Genomic DNA, 21,118 nt, shown 5'->3' with positions numbered 1-21,118 from the left:
AACGCAAATAGAACGGCTGCTCTTCCACCCTATCTCCTCCGGAGATAATTCTTTCCTCGCGCTGGCCGGCCTGCGCGAGAATATCAAGCGAGCGGCACGGTGACGGCAACAAGATACCGCGGATCCCGCGGAGATTCTGGCTTTCCAGTTGGTTACACGCAAATAGCTTCAAATTGTAACATTATGCTTGACCGCAGGCGTAACTTCGCAACACCTCGCGGTTTGCTAAGTGGCGCGGTATTATTTCTTACTCCCGCGGCGCCGCGCCGGGGACGATCTTCGCGTAATCTTCGGGAATTTCGGGGGGGAATGCTTAAATTGGACAAGTTTTTTTTAGGGGATCGGCAGATCTTCATGTATCTTTAATGGATTTATTTAGTCTTGTGGATCGGTAGCAACAGTTGCACTCGATGCATAAGACTATGTGAACGGTGAAGAAGTAAGGATTGTTGAAACTAGTCGAAATTAGGAGTATATTGGAATGTATGGAATGTGAATGAGAATTTGGAATCTTTGGGAAGTGAAATTATGAATAAAATTTGAAATCTTTGGGAATGAAATTATGAATAGAATTTGAAATCTTTGGGAATGAAATTATGAATAGAATTTGAAATCTTTGGGAAGTGAAATTATGAATAGAATTTGAAATCTTTGGGAAGTGAAATTATGAATGGAATTTGAAATCTTTGGGAAGTGAAATTATGAATGGAATTTGAAATCTTTGGGAAGTCAAATTATGAATAGAATTTGAAATCTTTGAGTTAAGGGATGGAGGATTTTGTACGAAATTTGTTACAAAGAATTGCAATTGTACTTTAGTATTTTTCTTGAAATTAGACGTAGAGATTCAGTGTTATATTGAAGTGTTATTTATTGTTGTAACAACATTCGGGAAGTGCCAAAGAAGTTATGAAATTGAGAATATTTTGTGAAACGACGTTTCGCAAACAAAGCGACAATATCGTGCAGACGTCCCATAATCGATCTTCCCCCGGTTTCTTCAAGTTCCTATAATACTTCCTTGACACGCCAAACACTTGTTTGATCTATCGTGCAATGGTTATCGTGCTGTTATTCATATCCGCGATGTATTGTTAACCTCCATTCGCATGTCTTACCGTATAAGCACGCGGTCCGTGAACGATCGCCTCGAGCCTCGCTTTGTTTGAACTTCGTAACTTCGCGTTATTGCAAAAAATCGGCCATTCTTCCGTTACTCGTGACCGCTGCAAGCTATCGCCTCCTTTTCCGCAATATTCCATGTCACTCTCCTAATATATCGGTCCAATGGAAATTCAAATTTCATGAATGCATAAGAAAATCAATTCACCGCCCCTAGCAAAGAGTATTCGAACCAACGAGCGAAACTTCGGTCGCTGTTCTTAATCAGAATTATTACGGAACAAACGATTTATATTTGTACGATCATTACAGAATTCCTCGAATACAATGACAACAGTTGACGTTACAGAAATAAAATATATAAAATAATGATATTTTCATAGTGTGATTAAAAAATATTCGAACGAGGTATCTCAGGCATGATTAATCACTTGTAACGTAACAAATACAGCGATGATAGTAACCATTGCATAAATAACATACGTAAAACAATGATATATTCTCGATAACTTTAAACTACTCAAAAGTATTTGCACAAACTAATAATATAAATATAAACACTCGATCAGAATAAAACATTGATTTCTCGAAACATTATATTTCCTTAATCCTATTAACATGTATACGATAATAACAGTTGCCATTACATTCGTTACTACCATTATTCAAAAGTATTATTTTTCTAAATTGAATGTATAATATTCAAAAATATTTCCGGCGTTCAACGTTACGATATCCGATTAACTCTCAATATCTATCGAAATTTTGTTTCCTGAATCCTATTAACAAAGTACTGATATTCGATTTATCACATGTATACGACAATAACCATTGTCATTACATTCGTTACTACCATTATTCAGAATATTTTAAATTGGATGTGAAATATTCAAAAATATATTGCGATAACCGATTAACTCTCAATATTTTCAAACATTTCAAAAGTATTCCCACAAGCCAACAATTCAAACATAAATACTCAGTTACAATAAAACATTAATTCCTCGAAACTTATAAGTATTCTTCAAAAACATTCAAAAACATTTCCCACTGTCAACGTGGCGACAACCGATCAACTATCAATATCTATCGAAATTTTATATTTCCTGAATCCTATTAGAAAAATACTGATATTTCATTCACCCCATAGATACGACAATAACTATCACCATTACGTTCGTTACTACCATTATTCAAAAGTATTATCTTCCTAAATATTCTTCAAAAATATTCTAAAACATTTCCCACTGTCAACGTCGCGACAGCCGATTAACACGTTGAATCTCGTGGGGTCACCGGTGACCTCAACCAAATCGATTTACTATAATTCATCCGATTAAACGATGATTATATGAAAACTTCTCTATACTATAAGTAATACCAGCTAATACAATAACATTCAACAAATCATGCTGCAATAATAAAAACGCAATTCAATCGCACAAGTTGATATTCCATTATTTCGATTTTCTACATTTTCCTCGGCAAAATTTCCGAGCCGAGTTTCCCGAGGAGCGGTGCCCCTCGCGTATGAAATCGCGCGGATGGCTCGAATTATCTACTAAGCACACGTGCAACGATTTCTTTATTCGCGGACGGGTCTCGGCGGCAGGTTAAATTAAGCCTAAGAAACCATTAATCACCGGTAATCTCGTTAAAATTAAATCGCTTAACTCATTCCGGGAAATGATGCGGCAACGGCCAGCCAGCAAACCGGCCGGTCGGTTTTCTCTTTTGTTCGCCGGTTCGCAACAGAGGTACGGAAGATTACTGGAGCTGTCCAGCGAATCGCCATGCCACTCGGCTTCTCGTCGATGCTTCTGCGAACGTCTGGTTAAGATTACAATAAGCGAGGCGCGCACACATGGTCGCCTGTCACGTCAACGAGACACGCGAAACGATTTATCGGGAAAATAGATAGGCCGGACATTCGATGCTGGAACGGCTGGCACTTGATATTCCCCGGCAATTATTATTCGATATTTATCTAACTTCGCGGGAACGTTGGTCTTCGGTGTAGTTTCCGGGGAACGCGGCGCGTCGCTCGCGGTATCTGATCGCTTCCGACGCGAAAACCTGCGTCTAGGAGAATTATTTTGTGAACGGTCCGATGCTCGTTCATTTCGAAATCGATTGAAAATGTTTTGGAGATTCAATTGTTCGTGTTAGTTGAATAGTATTAGTTGATAATGATAGTAACTATGTGGATAATAATTGTATAGTTATTGATAGTAAGAGTGTTTTGAAAATTCAGTTATTCATATTAGTTAACTAGGAATAGTAATTATTATATACTGTATAATATTTATGTAATAATAGTTATTATTGTTAGCAACTATATATTTATTATTATATCTATGCAGTAATTACGAATATTAATCAGTAATATTATTAGTTAACGAATACGGATACTTGAATTCTCCATTTTTAGCTACTCGACTGACTACTGATATTAATTTTGTTCATTTAATATTCACTAATTCAGAATAATTCAGTAGCGTAGATATTTTCTGAGACATCAGTATCTACGAAAGAATGAAGAAACAATTGAATATCCACGTTTCGATCAATCTTTTATATTAATCTAGTGCCATTTATACTAGAAAGTATATAAATAATAGAAAGTTCAAACGGTTGAAGCAAAGGCATAAACCTCCGCCGCTTCCCAAATAAAAGGAACGTCGTTTCCGAAGTTGTTATTCAAGAGAGAAAAAAAGAGTGTGCAGCTTCGACAAAGATTGCCGGTTTCAAAGAACATGTAACAGATAACTCGCGCTCCCCTACAAATATGAATGAATGTGAGCAAGAAATCGCACGTTAGATAACGGGCGAAGCATTGACATCAATGAGTATCGTCGTAGAGCGCGATAACCCAGAGCCCGATAACACCGGGACCGTCGGTTTTCCAGTGACCGACTGGAACAACGCGATTCTTTCGAGAGTCAGAACAATTGCCGGCGGAAAAGCTCGCCGTCGTTCGCGACAGATAACGAACGAAACGCAACGTGACATCCGACGCAATGGTTTTTCACGGGGCCATTTTTCTTCCTCTGCTTCCAGATACACGAAGATGGTGGTGGACTCGAATTTAATGGCGCAGAAGTACAACCCCGAGTTCACCGTAACGACAGCGTCACCGCCGACAACTTCCTACGGCAATACAAATACGAGCGTGCTCATTGACCAATTGAGGCACATTAATCAGGTGAGTCCACCGACTGTAATTTGTCGCTCGGCTTAGCCTTGGTTGCCTTTATTTCCGATGGAAACGTGCCTCCCGTTTCGACATCGTGTCTTCGAAATTAAGGCTAATACCGCGCTCGACCATGCGCTGGGCTGAATTTCTGAAAATGGTACCTTTTTTATTTCGCGTTGAATAATGTCGATTGTGAGATGTGAAGATTTATTTGAATATCTTGTATTTTTACTTTTAAACCGTTTTGTTATTTTTATTTATTGTATGTATTGATTAGAATATGGTGGAAGAGATAGCAATTAGTTCTGTTACAGTGAAAATGGTACTTTTTTATTTTGTGTTAAATATCGTTGATTATGAGACGAGGAAGATTTATTTGAATATCTTGTATTTCTTTTTCTTTTAAACTGTTTTGTTATTTTTATTAATTGTATGTATTAATTATAATAGGATGGAAGAGATAGCAATTAGTTCTGTTAAAGTAAAAATGGTCCTTTTTTTATTTTGTGTTAAATATCGCTGATAATGAGATGAAAAAGATTAATTCGAATATTTTCTATTTTCTACTTTGAAACTTTCCCTTTTGTCACTTATTTTTATTAATTATATATAGTTTTTAATTTATTGTATTCATTGGGATTTGATTGAGCATTTATATTAATATTGTAGATACTTATTTTTAATCACAATATAATAAAAAAGATACAATAATTAATTCTATAGAAGAGTGAAAACTTTTAATCTTAAAGTACAAAATAAATTATTTACTATTGGTTACGTTAATGTTAAAATTGACAAATCATTTTTGATTTTCTATAGTCGCAAAGCAATATATTTCGATTACCCGAACGTCGTGTTGCCTAATCGATTCGAATAATCGAGGTTATACCGTGCATACTTTCGAATCCGACCTCTCGTGTATCGTCCATTGAATTATACGATCGAATCCATGAAATTTCTTCCGGGGAAAATCCACTTACGGATGTCGCATGAAAATTCGAATAACGTTATAACTTCCGGTATAATCTTACGTCATTTCTATGCACATACGTACAGGAATATCTTATAAACGGATTGTAGGAATACCATCACGCAAGGATAGGGAGAATATCGAGACGTTATAGCTGTGAATCTATTATATTCCCTCGACAAATAAATCACGAGGAGCATAAACATACTACAATTTTCATTAGCAGTAAAGATTTATACGATATTAACACGTTGAACGCCGCACGATTTCGTAGAGGAAAATACGCAGAATGGAAAAAATGGAATATTAAATCATTTGATCGAATTGCATTATTATTATCCCACGTTCATCTAGCCGAATGTCATGTTAGGTAGCATTATTTATAATATAGAAATGTTTTCATATAATCATCGTTTAATTGAGAGAACTACAGTAATTCGATTTGCTCGGGGTCACCGGTGACCCCACGGCGTTCAACGTGTTAACACATTGCGTACCGGTAACGAGAAATCTCGTTTTTATATAAAGACACCATGCAATTTTGCTAATTACTATAGTACTTAGGAATATATGAAATTTTATTGAAATTGATTATCTATTTAAAATACATTACATTTTTTCAAAATGATGCCATGTGTAATTTAATTATTTATTTTGTTTGAAAGCACTTTCTCACTGTTTCGTAAATTTCTGAACGTTTTTTTTTTGTGCGGTCGCTATCTACCGCGCGAAAACAGGTTTGACTGTACATATAAAAACTCAGATAGCAATATTGTTATGTAGTGTATTTTAAATAGATAATCAATTTCAATAAAATTTCATATTTTCCTAAGTACTATGGTAATTAGCAAAATTGCATGGTGTCTTTATACAAAAACGAGATTTCTCGTTGCCAGTGCGCAGTGTGTTAACTGAAATTTTGTATTCTATAATTCTCCTTTTATGAGGAAAATAATGTTCTTTCGTGATTTAGAAACGAACCTATTGTTTGTTTCACAATGAACGTTCAGTGGCGTCGGTATTATAATATAATCCACTGAATGTAATGTTGATAATTAATCCGATGTTAATAATACGGAATAATAGTCGTATTATTTCAATAACTCGAACTTTGACGTTAATGTGTTTCCAATTAATTTGGGAATTGGGTTGACCCTTGATTTGTTTGACGAAAGATCTATCGAATGGAATAGAAAGTGATATTTCTTTTTATTGTTTTCCTGTTGAAAATATTCTATTATCATTCGAAATATCGTACGTTCGACTGTTATTTCGGTAGAGACACGTTCTACGCTTTTATTCAGAACAAACCGAACAATCGTCAGGTTCATTCGGCTATAAGCTCGGAGAGGAAAGTTCAGATTTCTTTGAAACTTGGTGGGTTCATAGTTGGCCTTGATCAAAGTAACGGGCAATTTGTTCCAACCGCATTTCAGTAATTCTCATGAATGGAAACTTTCCATGAAGTTCAACGATTGCCCTCCAATTGTCTTATACACTTATCATGAACACGTGAATAGGTGTAAAAATTATTCTAACACAACGAATGACACGTACAAATAGTTTATATGAATCATGCTATATCATTAACGCCATTATCACTTATCCATGTATATTAACATTAGAACTACCGTAACAGTCAAAATTTCCGTTTTTTTGTTTCGCATTAATTGATATCTTCGAAATGATTTTAAAAATAAATAGCTTCACTTGAATGCTGTGATGGATGTCTGAAGAAACTAGGAATAATCTATTGTTATGATATTTATAGGGATTACATATCAATCGTATTAAATGCTCGGTTGTACTAGTGTTAATAAAATTAAATGAAAATATATCGTTAAATTTCTCACCATAAACCATCACATTACTGATCACACTAAACCAAAACCTTATCATATCACAAACTCCAATATTCACTAATAAAAGCCTGCATATAGTCCAATGCAAATACATTATTCGTGAAAATTCAGGCAATTACCATTAAATATGAAAATGTTACAACTTGATGAAACCCTTGCCATCAGATCCGTCATCGGTTCAGCAATTTTCAAACAGACAATGGCGTTCTCCTAGAAAATTGTACGCCAACCCGCCCGGATGCCCTCCATCTCAAACGAAACACTTATTTCAGTGATTAGACAGATTACGAGCAATTCAACCGAGGTCGTCCACACAGTTAGGTGAATCACCGGGTGTGTTAGCAGTTCCACGTTCGCGTACGATCAGGCGAGCCATAAATTACGCTCTAATCTCGAATTATTCATAGGACGAGGTGTGCAGTCGTGTGTCTGGCGTGCCAGTCCCGCGTCCGACGCGACGCGATAGAAGCCGCGAAAGATCAGGCTAAAGACCGCGTGGGTGAGATTGGTTCCGCGAGTCGGTTCCAATTGTTCGCGTCCGTCGAACAGGTGCGACCGACAGCGCTCGGCTATCAGGAACGAATGAAAATTGAATAGCATGAAAAAACTCTGGACAGGCTTGTATTGTGCTGCTCCAACGGACGCAACGTAATCTGTCTAGGGAAAAAGAAGAACGGATAGAAATTGTAAATCGAGATTAAATGAGATTAACACTGGACATAACAGATGCGTCGGAATAATCTATTCCTGATTTGTTCTTTTACATTTACCGAGAAGGTACAAATAGGTTTGTGAATAATTAGTAACACGTAAAACGAAAATCAGTAATCTGTCTAGGGAAAAAGAACGGATAGAAATTGTGAATTGAGATTGAACGAGATTAACACTAGACCTAACAGATGCGTCAGAATAATCTATTCTTGATTTTTACAATTACCGAGAAGGTATAGATACCCTTAAATCCAGGAATATTGTAACATCTGAAATTCACTATCAAATTTCATAGAAACATATGATGAACCATACGGATCATTGAAACGAGATACTTTCGTTCTAAGTTCTGTAAAGTTTTTCTTTGTAGTAACTGAAATGTCATTTATACTTCATAAAGGAATGAATATTTATAGCGAAAGTTTTGTCGAGTGCAAAGGGCAAGAAGTGAAAATTCATCGCTCGAGATCCGTATGATGAAGCACATGGATCACGGAAATGACATACTTTCGTTCTAAGTTCTATAAAGTTTTTCTTTGTAGTAATCGACCGAAATGTCGTTTATAAAGGAATGAATATTTATAGCGAAAGTTTTGTCGAGTGCAAAGGGTTAATAGGCGAAGTGAAAATTCATCGCTCGAGATCCTGCCGGAGCCTCTGACTTCGTTGCGACAGCCGGCGGTTAAGGCGCACGTTAATTCGCATGCCTGGAAGTCAGACAGCCGACTTCTGCTTGTTGCGTGTAGAACACCTGCACGCCCGTCAACGCCGCCAGACGTATCGCAACTGCGTAATCCAATTTGAAGTCGTGCAATGCGAGAAGAAGGTGACGCGCCGCGATGTATATACTTACTTACACGACAATACGCGAGCTCATGAATGATTTATGGCCGAACCATCCCTCGCGGACGTTCCGCCGCTGTTCTACTCTTCTTTCCTTATTTCCCTCTCCCTTTTTTCCCCGCCCCGTGGCACGCACCGGCTAAATAAACGCTCGTCCGGTCCGCGGCAAGCCGGATGCAAGTCGCTGTGAAAGTAAAAGACTCACTGGGAAATGCGTTATGCTAGATTTGAAAATAACCAACTGATTTTTCAACATTTCTTTGGACGACCGATTTGATAGTTTACTGTTCAAATGTTACTAATACCTAATAATAATACCATACAGTTTAGATATACTGAATTAGCTTCTTTAACCCTTTGCACTCGGAAGGCGTCTCTCGGTCGCCATTCGATTTAACGTGAAAACTATAAAATTTGATATTTAATGTTGAACTTTGTACGATACCTTGATACGTGAAATATTGGAATGAAGTAGCTTTGTTCAATGTACTCGTGATTTGCCTTCGAGTTAGATTTGAATGCCATGGGGGCCACCGATGACCCCCAAATCGAATTACTACAGTTCACTCAATTAAACCATGATTATTTGAAAACATTTCTGTATTATAAATAATGCTGACTAATATGGTGACATAATAACAATGCAATTCAAGCAAATAATTTAATATTATATTTTTTCCATTTCAAGTATTCTGTACTATGAAATCGTGCGGCATTCAACGCGTTAAAGAATGTTAAACGTTTCCAGCGAGAAACTTCCGAGTGCAAGGGATTAAAATTATCAATTTTTTAAACTATTTTAACTTATAATCGCGCAACCCAAAGAGGAAGTCACGAGGGAACTCAGCTGCCAATATACTTTGAAGTAAGCCGCCTTGAAACGGGCTTGTAAGTCGTTTAAGACATCGGCGAACGCCGGATTTCCAAATAGAGAGTGGAATGACTAGCTGCCTCGGTGTGTTTCGCACATTAGACAGTTACTAAATGTAAATGCACGCGGCGCGTACCACGGCGGACGCAATTAAACAAATTAACCGGCCCGATGATCGCAATACCGTCGCGAATATTGTAGCCGCGCGGCGTTGTTACGCTACGCTGGAGAATTGAAATTGCCGTGTAGCTTCCAGCGTGTACGGATTAATAGAGAAATATCGGTGTTCTAATTAAGAAAATTCGAGGCCGGTCGAACGGTCCTCGCTCGCGCTGATTTTCGCGCGTTTTCGATCGAATAACACGAACCGTTATGTACAAATTGGTTCGACTCGCGTTGGCTTTAGCGGTTGTTGAGTTATTGAGTGGTTCGAGGGTTAATCGATCTTTGAGGATACAGTACATACGTGATGTATTGTAATTGGTGATAAAATAAAAAACAGGATTGCCTGTAAGGGAATAAATGGAAAACGTATAGTCTCGTTTATGATGGAAGTTCGAGAATTTGTTCTGATGACTTTGAACTAAATGCAAGTGCCATCAACAGAGGATTATGCTAGAGGCGAAGTTTAATGGTTAGTTGCAGGACACCTTGATTGATCGATGTTTTATTTCTTCGTAGAACGTTATCACGTGGAGTTAAACGTGGAAGTTGGTTTGTTTAAGCTCTGCGGATGATTGATAGAATTTTTTTGATGTTTTCCGATGTAACATCGTGAAGTACGGTGCGCGAAGGTTATCTAAAGTACAGCTTGTAAAAGTTTGTTTTCCTTTCTGGTAGATTTTGCAGTCTCAATTGGCCTCGGCTCCAGACAGTGGAGCACTGCTGGCTGACGAAGGTATAGATGGCTCTGGAAGCGGTGACAGGCCAATTTGGAGGAAGAAAGGAAAGAGCGACGACATCGACAACGACGACGAAGATGACCGCGATGATCACGACGACGAAGAGGCGTCTGGCTCTGGCATGGGCCCCACTACACCAGGTATTGACTTGAAATTATTCTTCTTATCTTCGTTGCTCATCCTTGAGAAAGCTCTTGACGTTTTTGAATTTAAACAATATTCCTGTGTACTACTGGGGAGTAATTAATTAAGGGTTCGAAGATAATGAACTTCACATTAGCAAAAGCGATGAATTTAAAAATAGTTTTGGAGATCATTAACTTTTTGCACTCAAGAGGTGATTCTCAGTCACCATGTGATTTGGTATAACAAAATTACAAAGTGTTATATATATTAACCCTTTGCACTCGGAAATCTTTCATTAAAAATATTCAATATTTGTCAATGAGGTATAGACGACGTTCTTTGAAACGTACTTAATGAGAGAACATACATGAACTGAGAAACAAAGTAATTATTTCAATATTCCACGTATGAGCTTAATATTGTTTGTAAGACTATAATTTTGGTATGTCAAAGCGAATGGTGACTGAGTCACCTCTCGAGTGCAGAAGGTTAAATTTTGTATAATGCATCATATATGAAATAATTCTATAAGATAGCTTTGTTTCTTAATTTACGTATGTTTCTTCATTAGTTCGTTTTAAATAGTGTCGTCTGTTTCATCGGAGTGTCGAATGTTTCTAGTGAAAAGCTTCCAAGTGCAAAGGGTTAATACTCAGTAACAGCAGTGTTTAATTAGTAACTTTCGTAGCTGCTAAAGTGTTTAAAGATCCGCGAAATAATGAGAAAAATCTGAAAAAGTATAATATTCCACGTTAAAAGATCAGAATTTCGAGAACTATATTTCCTCTCCAACACGAATAAAGTAAGAATCCCGTAGTCGTCATCCACTTTCGCAGCTGCGCACCGATCCACTCTTGAAAAGCCTTCAGCCAGCACGCACAGTTCCCATGAAAACAACTCTGCAATCAGTTAATTCATCGAACCGGCCAACAAAAACCGTCCAATTAACCGATCAAAATTACTCTCTGTTCCAGATCCAATGACGAAGTTGAACCGCGACAACGCACCGACGGCCGGTTCATCGAGCGTCCTCTTCTCGACCGCCATCTTGGCGGTCATCGCCGTGCACGTGATCGCCTAAGCCGCACACCGTAGCCAGCACGGAGGACCGAATCAGAAATTCGACGGCCCGCGACCCAGACAAAACAGAAACCGCATCAACAAAATCCCGCGTCAGCGAGAAACAGCCCGATTCCACTCGACACGAGGAAACGATCCGCCGATTACCAACGACAGACTCCGCTTCGTACCTATTTATCATGCTACCCGAAGCATCCTCTACAAGAATAAAACAAGGGCACCCTGTCGCATTCGGGAACAGAATAATACTAATAACAATAATCTGTTTCATTACTCATGGATCGAGAAGACTATTAACGTAGCATGCTTAGCAAACCAAGATTCGATGAAGAGAGAAACCCCACTGCCATCTAAGCCTTCCTCTTCTCCGTTCGTTGGCCACCAACAATCGCGGAGAATCGTTTTCGGATCCCGCCTAGATCCAGCACAGATTATCCATGACACCGAAGAGATTCAGCCGGAGGTTGATCTCCGTGTCACGGTGTCGCCGTTCGGTTCTATTCTCCGGAATCTAGAGAGCGAACGAGGAAAACTGAGAAAAGAGAAATCGTTGGAGCGTTTCCGGGGTATCGGGCGGCGCCGTTGTCCTGGCCAGGACAGCGTCCATCGTTTGACGGGCTGCCAGCGGCCACCCGGTTCCGAGTGAAACGGCCTGCCGAAGGAAAGCTGGAGACGGACCCGCCCAAGGAGACGCCGAGCCTCGGCCGGCCCAGCGCGGAACGGGTTCTCATCGGTTGTACATTTCGTTGTTCGTGCGCGAGGGACTCGAGAAATTTCTATTTAGGGATGCAAGACTGTGTTTCTAGGGAAAATTAAATTGTTGAAGCTCGTCGGCGTTGCTTCCGGGCGGCGGGGTACTAGCGTTTCGAAAGTAACGGGAAGGAGGGAGGAGAAGGAACATACGGTAGAGAGGTCCTCCCTCGAATGGCGGGAACGCTGTCCGCCATCTTGGACGGGCGACGACGCACGCGACAGCGGCGTGCCTCTGCGGGGGATCGGTAAATTAAAGAGCTAGAGATATAATTAGGATAATTCTGTGAACAATCCTCGCAGTGAAGGTTTAATGTTACAAGTAGGGTACACCGAGGCGGATCGAATCAGTTTGCCAGGAAAAATTCAAGACGAACGTCGATAATTAAGCACGGTAAAGACTCTTCGAACCTTTCTTCTGCGGACGGAGACAAAACTTGAGAAATATAATTCATTCCAATTTTTCGCGAGATGTGCAATCTAAGGAACAATTTTTGACGACAGTCGATGTAAGGACGTTCTCTGAATATTAGCGACGAGCGTATTCGAATTTTGCGAATCACGGTGTTCATTTCGAAGAGTAATGAGAATAATTGATATGGACAATCGAAACGATCGTTTCGAAGGAAGAAATTTGGACTGAATTGATATTTCGATCCGATCCGCCTCTACCCTGTTCTTACTTCGACTCGGCTTCGGATCGCGGGGGAACAACCGGAGGACAGGCCGCGATTATGAACGTTCAGTGGCTGTTTCACATTGCCGTGCATGTATATTGTTGAATTACGCGACCCAGTGAACGTCCAGTTACGAATATTTCGGAACACGTACGATAGACGCGGACGGACTTTTCGGGCAAGATCAAGTTACAATCTCGAGCAATAAGTATAATATTACCCGCCTCTAATCACGCTCGGAGCGTTCCCGAAGTCACGCGGATCCGTCAGTTAGGATCTGTCGATCGGAACGCGGTTCTCGTACTGCTTGATTAATTAAAAGTGTCTTCTTCACCGTATTGAAAGTATCGGGCCGACGATATTTCATCGGCAGTATCGAGCGGTCCAAGGGGAAACCATCATGGCGGAGCGCATTCGGCTCCGACCATTGTGCCTCGCGTCTTCGCGCCGTTCTTCGTCCCTTTGCGAACGATCTCTCGTTCGCGACAACGCCGATACACTAACCGTGATCGGCGTCCGCACAAAAGCCTAGTCCAGATTGACGGACACTGTCTGTAGACCGGTGTTTCTCGATCTTCATTCCGGTGAATCTCTGTTTTCTACGAGAGGAGAGTCTGACCTCAGCTACTGGCAGCCCTGCAATTGTTTCTAACAGTAGGACTTTAATAAAATAATTGTGCGTCGTTGGACGCGTTAGATTTAGTTTGTTTTTTATTGACTTTCATCATTCTTCTCGTGTTCGACGGTTTAACCCTTTGCACTCGAAAGTTCTTCACTATTCAATACTTTCTAATTCGATGTAGACGAGATTCTTTAAAATTAATTTATCAGATCACACGTAAATTAGGGAACAAAGCTATTTGCTTTCAATGTAGCGTATTGATGCAGTATACAAAGTTAAATGGTGTATACAAAAGTTTATGTTTTTCCAATCATCTGGCGACTGTCGCCTCTCGAGTGCAAAGGGTGAATAACACTGTTGTAGATCCTGTCTACCGGGTGTCCATGAAAAGAGACACCTAAACGTGGAATTGGTTAGCAGAAGGTATCTTCAGTTTTGGTATTAATGTGCTGTTCGTTAATACGATGATGAAACTATAAACAAAGCACATAAACTAGCAACCTACAGTACATCGCCTGCCAACAGTTTATCCTCAAACCGACTCTATCTCCAGATTGACTACCAACAATGTATAGTTTGGAGACAAACTAGCTAGGCAGAGGAACATGGATCTATCTCATCGAGTTTAAAATCATTCGCTGTTTAAAATCCAATAGCTCCGCCATCTTTCGTATTAAATATTCATACATCTAAAAATCAACGAAGAGCTACATGACAGTATCAGAGATAGTGCCTTGCCAATCAACTTGTCATTTCCACACAGCACATTGACTGCCAATGGTTTTCCATGCCAACGGAAAGTAAACTGTAGACTAACGTTCGTCCACGAACTAATCGTACATTTCGTACCCACGAATTGTCCACAATCAACGTACGCGGATCGTCGATCTGGATTAGGCTTAAAGCTAACTGCCAAAACACCGGTTCACACGACTGACGCTAGCTTCGATCGTTTTCGTGTGCCGCGCGGAACGTACTCCGCCTCGGACGCGTTTCTCCCATCGTTAGAAACGCAATTCCCGAGGCGAGCGTCCGACCGTCCGCGCGCGTCGAGGCACCAGCGTCGCGAAAGTACCATTTTTTACGTCGAAAAGAAACGATCGCAACTTCGAACGACCCCACCATCGTCTTCGGAGGATCGAACCTGTGGTTCGAGTTCACGCGTGCCATCGAATCGTACACTACCGACGTTGATTCTTGCGATTTTTTTGTTTTCCTTTTATATTTCTTTCCTTTTTATAAGTCTTTGAGTAGGATACGCGCGGAGCGCTTGATACGTTGCGTAAGGAGGGTGGATCGCATCGGAACGTGTTCGAAATTTAGGCCCGATGCAGATTGACATCTTGTTGCTTCAAATGCGCACGAGTGGTTCGCTGGGAAATGCTTCGGATTAACCCCTTGCTGTACAATATCGTGTCAGACTCGTAGCGGGGATTTCAAATAGAATTTAACGAAAAGAAATATTAGTCGATTCGTTTGAATGCGAATATTGTTCCTCTGTTATCGACGATTATACCTTAGAGCATTGGCATAGAGTAAGACTGGAATTTTCTCGTATTTTCAATAAATTATTAGTAATAACGTAGTCGGATGAATCGCAGGTCAGAAAGAAATAGGGCAAGGGGTTAACAGAGAAACGAAGTGCTTGTGTCTGGCGACTTGTAGAAGCGTTTACTTCTGTTTCATTTGATCACTATCACAAGTGACAAAATCGTAGTCGTCGAAATAAAATATCTTAATGTTACATCTCTATTCTTCCAAACCAATCGAATATTCTTAGAAAACACTGAATGCCAAAAGTATTTCCCATTATGATCCTGTAATGTACAATACAAGTGCAATATTCCTTTTAGCGATCAATAATAGCCATCTATGGTATTGATAACATTGGAAGATGACATTATGGTAGAATGTTCAACGTATTAGATAACTTTCTATCTCATGAAAAATTTCATGCCGACACTTAACGTATTTTCTAAGGATACTCTTCAACCGCGACATTTTCCTGCGAACCATTCGTATGTATTTGATGATCCCGCTGATGAAGCTGCGCGAACGAATGCGAGAAGGAAACGATAGAGAGGACAGCGGTAGTAGGTGGCAACGGTGAAACATCGTTCGTCTGCGTCGGGCTTTACTGTGAATCGGATACGACGAGCGGATGATCAAGGACTCCGCTGAACCTTGGACGTCTAACCGTTGAGAGGAACCTTGCGTCGGCGCGTTAACGCTGGATTCGCGGGCGTCCGTTGCATTGTTTCCGGGAAAATGGGTGTGCTACGCGTAGACGTTGAATTAGAGACGCGGGATGAATTAATGTCCCGCGTTGATCGGAGTGGAACGCTAATCGATGGAATATTTATGATTTCTATGAGTCGAAACTAGGAATCCGAGGTTGTAGAAGTTTAGTCCCGTGAATCCGGCGTTGGGGATTTGTGGGAACTGTTGGAACAGGGGGATCATTAGAATCGAGTCGCCGACGATCGAGCAAAGTGCCATAATGTTTTGCTGATTTCTGTGAAACGTGGGAACCTGATGCTTTCGATTCTCGATTAACACTTTATTTGCTCGTCAGCAGGTTTCACGATCGCGTTACATGGCGAACGAGATTAACCCTTTCAGGACGAATGTCGACGCTTCGTTTCGATGAAATTATCGTGTTTGTAACGCTAAGTTGCAAATAAACGATTTAACGACTCAAACAGTAAGGGATCAGTACATAGTTCTCTTGCTCTATATTTTATTTATGCATTCGACGTGAAATTTCACAAAATCTACAGTGGGTTTTGTATTTTTTTTCGAGAATCTTCGTCCGCGAAGGGTTAATATTTCTGATTTTGGAAGACATCGTTGGACTACGTTACTCGGGACGATTCGATTGACGATTGATTGTCATTGTTATCGAGAGATTGGTTCAGCTGTTGGTTAGCATTGGTTTCTAGGAGTACCGAAAGACTGCCGGTAGGTAAAGTGTTAATCATTGTTTCAACGTTAATTGCATTTAACGTACGTTAGGCCTACGACCTCGAATTATTCGTCGATTATTCGGAACAGTGGGAGGATCAAGCGGTTCTGACAATCAAATTTTTCTTGGTAAACAGAGGGAAGACACTGGGATCGAAGAGAGAAGAATATTTTTGGAAACGACGACGACTTGCACGACTTGTTCGAACGAGAATAGGTTTAATTGAGATCGGTGAGCGTAAATTAATTGGAGGATGACAGCTTTTTTAAGGGCAACTGTCGTTTGCCGGCCTAATTCACCTAATTCCTTGTGACATTTCTAATTATTTAATATTAACGTAAAGATATTCCGTGGATATCTTCTTTATGTCGAAGTGTTTCGATTGGAAATCGCAGTGCTTGCCAAAACGTGGTCGATGAAATTGTAAAAGATTAGAAAATAAAAGGATTATTTTTTTATTGGTGAAAATGTGGGAAATACGAAGCGCTTGCTTTCAGAGCGAATATGTGCTGGAATCTTTGTTTTGCATCTTCATTTCCTTTATCGCGATAGTTGGCCTGTCGAACACTTAATTATGACGTTTATAATCCTACGAATTGTCCCCATATTTAGTCCATAACGATTCGACGCAAAAAATTGATCATTCTGCATAGTTTCTGGTAACAAGTGCTGTAATTAACGCGGAGACCATTTGAAAACCAGTCGAATAACGTCGCGCAGTCCTTGAACGAAAACTGTTTCTTATTGCTCTTAAAAAAGCCATGATTCTTCGGTATGCCCACGCTTAGATGGCCCGACAGTAATCATGTTAATTACCCAGTGTTCGAATAATCGACATTCTACTTTATTTATACGTGTATCATACATTTATTTCGTCGCGTAATATGGAGTGCCGAATTTTTCAGAAAACCCATTTCTTCAATTCCGCGTGGAGTATTTCGTTGGAATATCCCTTTAACGATTAACAATAGTTTCGCAAGAATTTCCACAGTAATTTCCGACAGCTGATACTTCTTGCACATAAAACGAATTTTTATTCCGAGCGTCATTAATTAGAGATTCATGGAAGTCACTTTTAAAAACCACTTTTTGTCCCCAGACATTTCTCCTGATGTCACAATAATAATTTACCTTTGAAACCGTCAACGTCTAATAATAGATAAATATAAAATCCATAGTTCCGCTCAGTTCGTCAGCAATCATCGTATACGAGCCTCACGACATATTCAAATTCCTTTATCAAGCAATGTATCTCACTTGTTATTTAAATGAAGCCACAGTTCCAGTAACTTCTCTGCACTATTCCACAGTATTCAACGAAATTACCTAGAAGCAAGACCAAAGCCAAAAGCAGCAACCCAAGAACAGTCCATTGATCGTTAAACCAAAAACAAATCAACTTGCTTCACGAGCACAAGCTTCAGTTAATCAGTGAAACGAATCAATCCAAAAAGCTGCTCGAAGCTTTTCAACACCCACTCAACCGATTAAGTCTCGAACAATGAAAACTCCGACATTTTATATCACGCGACAGATAAGATACCGTCCGTTGCCGAGAACCTGGCACTCGTGAGGTCGTGGGGGCGGAGTCAGTCGCTCCGAGAATCCAATCGCGTGTCCGGGGACGGCCCGTCGCGCGACCCGATTGGTAGGCGTGAGCGCGGCGGCCAGTCAGGCGTGCGCTCTCGAATCCGACCACTCGGACGAGAGTGCCAGGTTCGCTGCGACGGACGGTACTCGAAGTGCCAAAACGAGAGGGTTGTAACGGCGACCGGTGGGGTTGAGAAATGTGTCGTTCCTCGACGCATCAACGTTTTAGACGTCCGTGGTGTCCGTGGTGTTCGCCTCGACTTCGGCGGATTCGCTGCCCCAGCTGGGAGCGGCTACATTAGACGTAAGAAAGAAAGTAAAAAAACCGGGGTGGGATAAAGGGTTAGCTAGCGAGAAACCCGGGAGCCTGTCGGTGAATTTCGACCTCGGCGGCCGCACTGATTGTATACACACTTGATTTTTTCGGATCATTGAGGGTTAGTGCCTTTTCGAATATTCCCGGCCGTAGCGTCGTGTCATCTCAACGCCCGACAGAAAGAGAGTAAGAGAGCGAGCGCGCGAGAGAGAGAGAGAGAGAGAGAGAGAGAGAGAAAAGGGAGCGAGAGGGAGAGAGAGAAAGAGTGGGAGAGAAAGAGAGACATCTATAAATACAAGTGTACAGGGCATTCATGCTAATAAAAGAAAAAAAAATGAAAAACGTTTAAAAAAAAGAGAGAAAGAGCGAGCGAGAGAGAGAGATAAAAAGAAACGAACAAATGTGTGAGGGGTGAGAGACTTCCGTTTTCCTCCTTCGAATTGTTTCTTCGTGGCGAACGTTGCGTGCTGTAGAGGCGAAATTTAATTTCCCTCGAGAGCGTTTGATTAAGTAATACGTTTACCTCGGCGGAAGTCCAGACTGTTCGATTGTAAAATAATAATTGCGAAGTTCGTATCTGGGAACGGTACAAGATGGACGATGCACGGATGAAGGATGTTTTCATTGGACATAGGTTTCCGTATTTTGTCGGCGAGCGTCTTAGACCGGCTTCTAAGGATAATTGCGGGCAGACGGATACACGCGGAAGAAACTAGTCCACCGGCGCGAGTAAGATTGAATTAATTGCTGCGCCGTTAAACGAAGCTTCCGTGGGACTATCATCGACGGTTTCGTTTCCCTTCTCGGAACGAACGGAATTGTTTGCCGGGCTCCCTTCCCTTCGGTCGTCCGAGAGACACCGGGGAGAAGCGCTCGATGGGGATTATTAACGGAGATACCAACGAATTCGTTCATTATGCTTCGGGATAATGATACTTCGGTGGATCGAGGATTTTTCGAATGTTGGGAGTTTGTCGGGAAGTGGAAGTATGAGGAAATTTTCGTTTGGGCTTTCTTGGACCACCCTTTAACGAGTATTTTATTGTTCCGTTGGAATAAGCGTTTCGTAGTTCGAAAGGAATAGTTGTATACGAGAAACTTGTTATAATAGAAGTCTATTGGTGCTTCGTTGCTTTGTTTCGTTTGAAATTGTATAAAATTTATCGTGTAAAAAGGTTTTCGTCGGTTCACTTTGGTGTAAGATGTATTTCGCAGGGTTCGACGAAGCATTGGAAGTTGAATTTTTATTGTAATGATTTCTTGTTGTGTCTACCGTGGTTTTAGAATCATTGTGATTTTTAAATCGGAGGTACCGGTATTAATTTCGAAGGGTGCTTTTACTACGGAGGATTGAAAATAATGAGAACGAAAGTTGTCTGATGCTTCTAAAGTCTCTTTCAAACTTTTAATGTTTAAGGAAAATTGGAATTTTCGAGTGACGAAAGTTTCCTCGTGAGACTTCTGCAACGGGTGTCGCTTAAAACCGCTGGCACTCTAATACTCGCAAGATTTCTGTTCGCGGATTGATTTCATTATGTAGTTTAGGTTAAAATAATGTATACTTGAATACGTAAACGCGTATTTTTATGTAATATATAACAATTGCAAGCTACAAGTTTTATTTGTAAAAAATAAATTAAATATATTATTCCTATCGTTTAATAATACATTGTATTATACTTTCATTTCCGTTGACCGCTTTTACCGTTTCACTGTAACTTCTGTCATTTTTAATAAAGATACTTTAGAAAACAAGTGCAGAGGATGGAAATATTTTACAATAACAAGAACTAGCGTATCTAACATTAATCTGACTTCGACTAATTCTGAAACCTAACATTAGTTTTTAACCGAATCTCACATTAAACGAATTATGGGAATTTCAACGTTTCCACTTTGACGACAGTAAAGTAACAACTAACAATTTAAACAGAGTCTACTATTCCCTTAATTATTACTCCTCTAACAATCTACACGATTCTTAGTTATTAAATTTTGCTTCGTCATCTTCAAACACAATTTCACTTTGGAGAAATAAACCTTTTCTTACGATTGTTATATATTACATGGAAATATCATAATACATTTACAATTCATTAATGCATTGAATTCTATCGAAGCCGCATGAACTCTTTCGATTATCTAATACAACCAATCAGGCACGTGGAATCTCGTGCCACCTTGATGAATTTCGTGCCTTTTGATCTCGCCTCATTTAATTGCCTCCCTATTGCCACTGTTAATACAACCAGCGTCTCGTATCACGTCACCTCTGCATCCGTCGAGGGTTCATCCGTATGTGGGATCAAGAAATTCCTGCAGTACGGAGCACGGGGTGAAATTTCAGCCACGATAGCGTTAACGTGATTTCCTTTGATGGCTTTCAGGGGTCAAGAATCGGGACTTTAACGGAACTCGATCTAAACGTCAAGTTTCACTGGCCAGAAAGCATCGAGCTATCTCGAAAACGAAAATACATGTAGCTGGAAGTTGAAAGTAGTAACTGAAAATTGTG

At 40.2% G+C, this 21,118-nt stretch overlaps 1 protein-coding gene across 1 annotated transcript in view; it reads left to right on the top strand.

Annotated features, from left to right (window-relative positions):
• dally (division abnormally delayed protein) overlaps window positions 1-20,358 on the top strand; it is a 222,212-nt gene extending 201,854 nt beyond the window's left edge. Inside the window, exons 6-8 of the mRNA XM_031970315.2 lie at window positions 4,183-4,327; window positions 10,416-10,617; window positions 11,578-20,358. Of these exons, the coding sequence (XP_031826175.2) occupies window positions 4,183-4,327; window positions 10,416-10,617; window positions 11,578-11,684 (454 nt within the window). The 3' untranslated portion in view covers window positions 11,685-20,358. The remainder of the gene's footprint in view (window positions 1-4,182; window positions 4,328-10,415; window positions 10,618-11,577) is intronic.
• Window positions 20,359-21,118: the final 760 nt, after the last annotated feature.

Source organism: Nomia melanderi, chromosome 5, assembly GCF_051020985.1.
Source record: "Nomia melanderi isolate GNS246 chromosome 5, iyNomMela1, whole genome shotgun sequence".
NCBI lineage: Eukaryota > Metazoa > Arthropoda > Insecta > Hymenoptera > Halictidae > Nomia > Nomia melanderi.
This window is presented reverse-complemented; position numbering and strand designations above follow the sequence as displayed.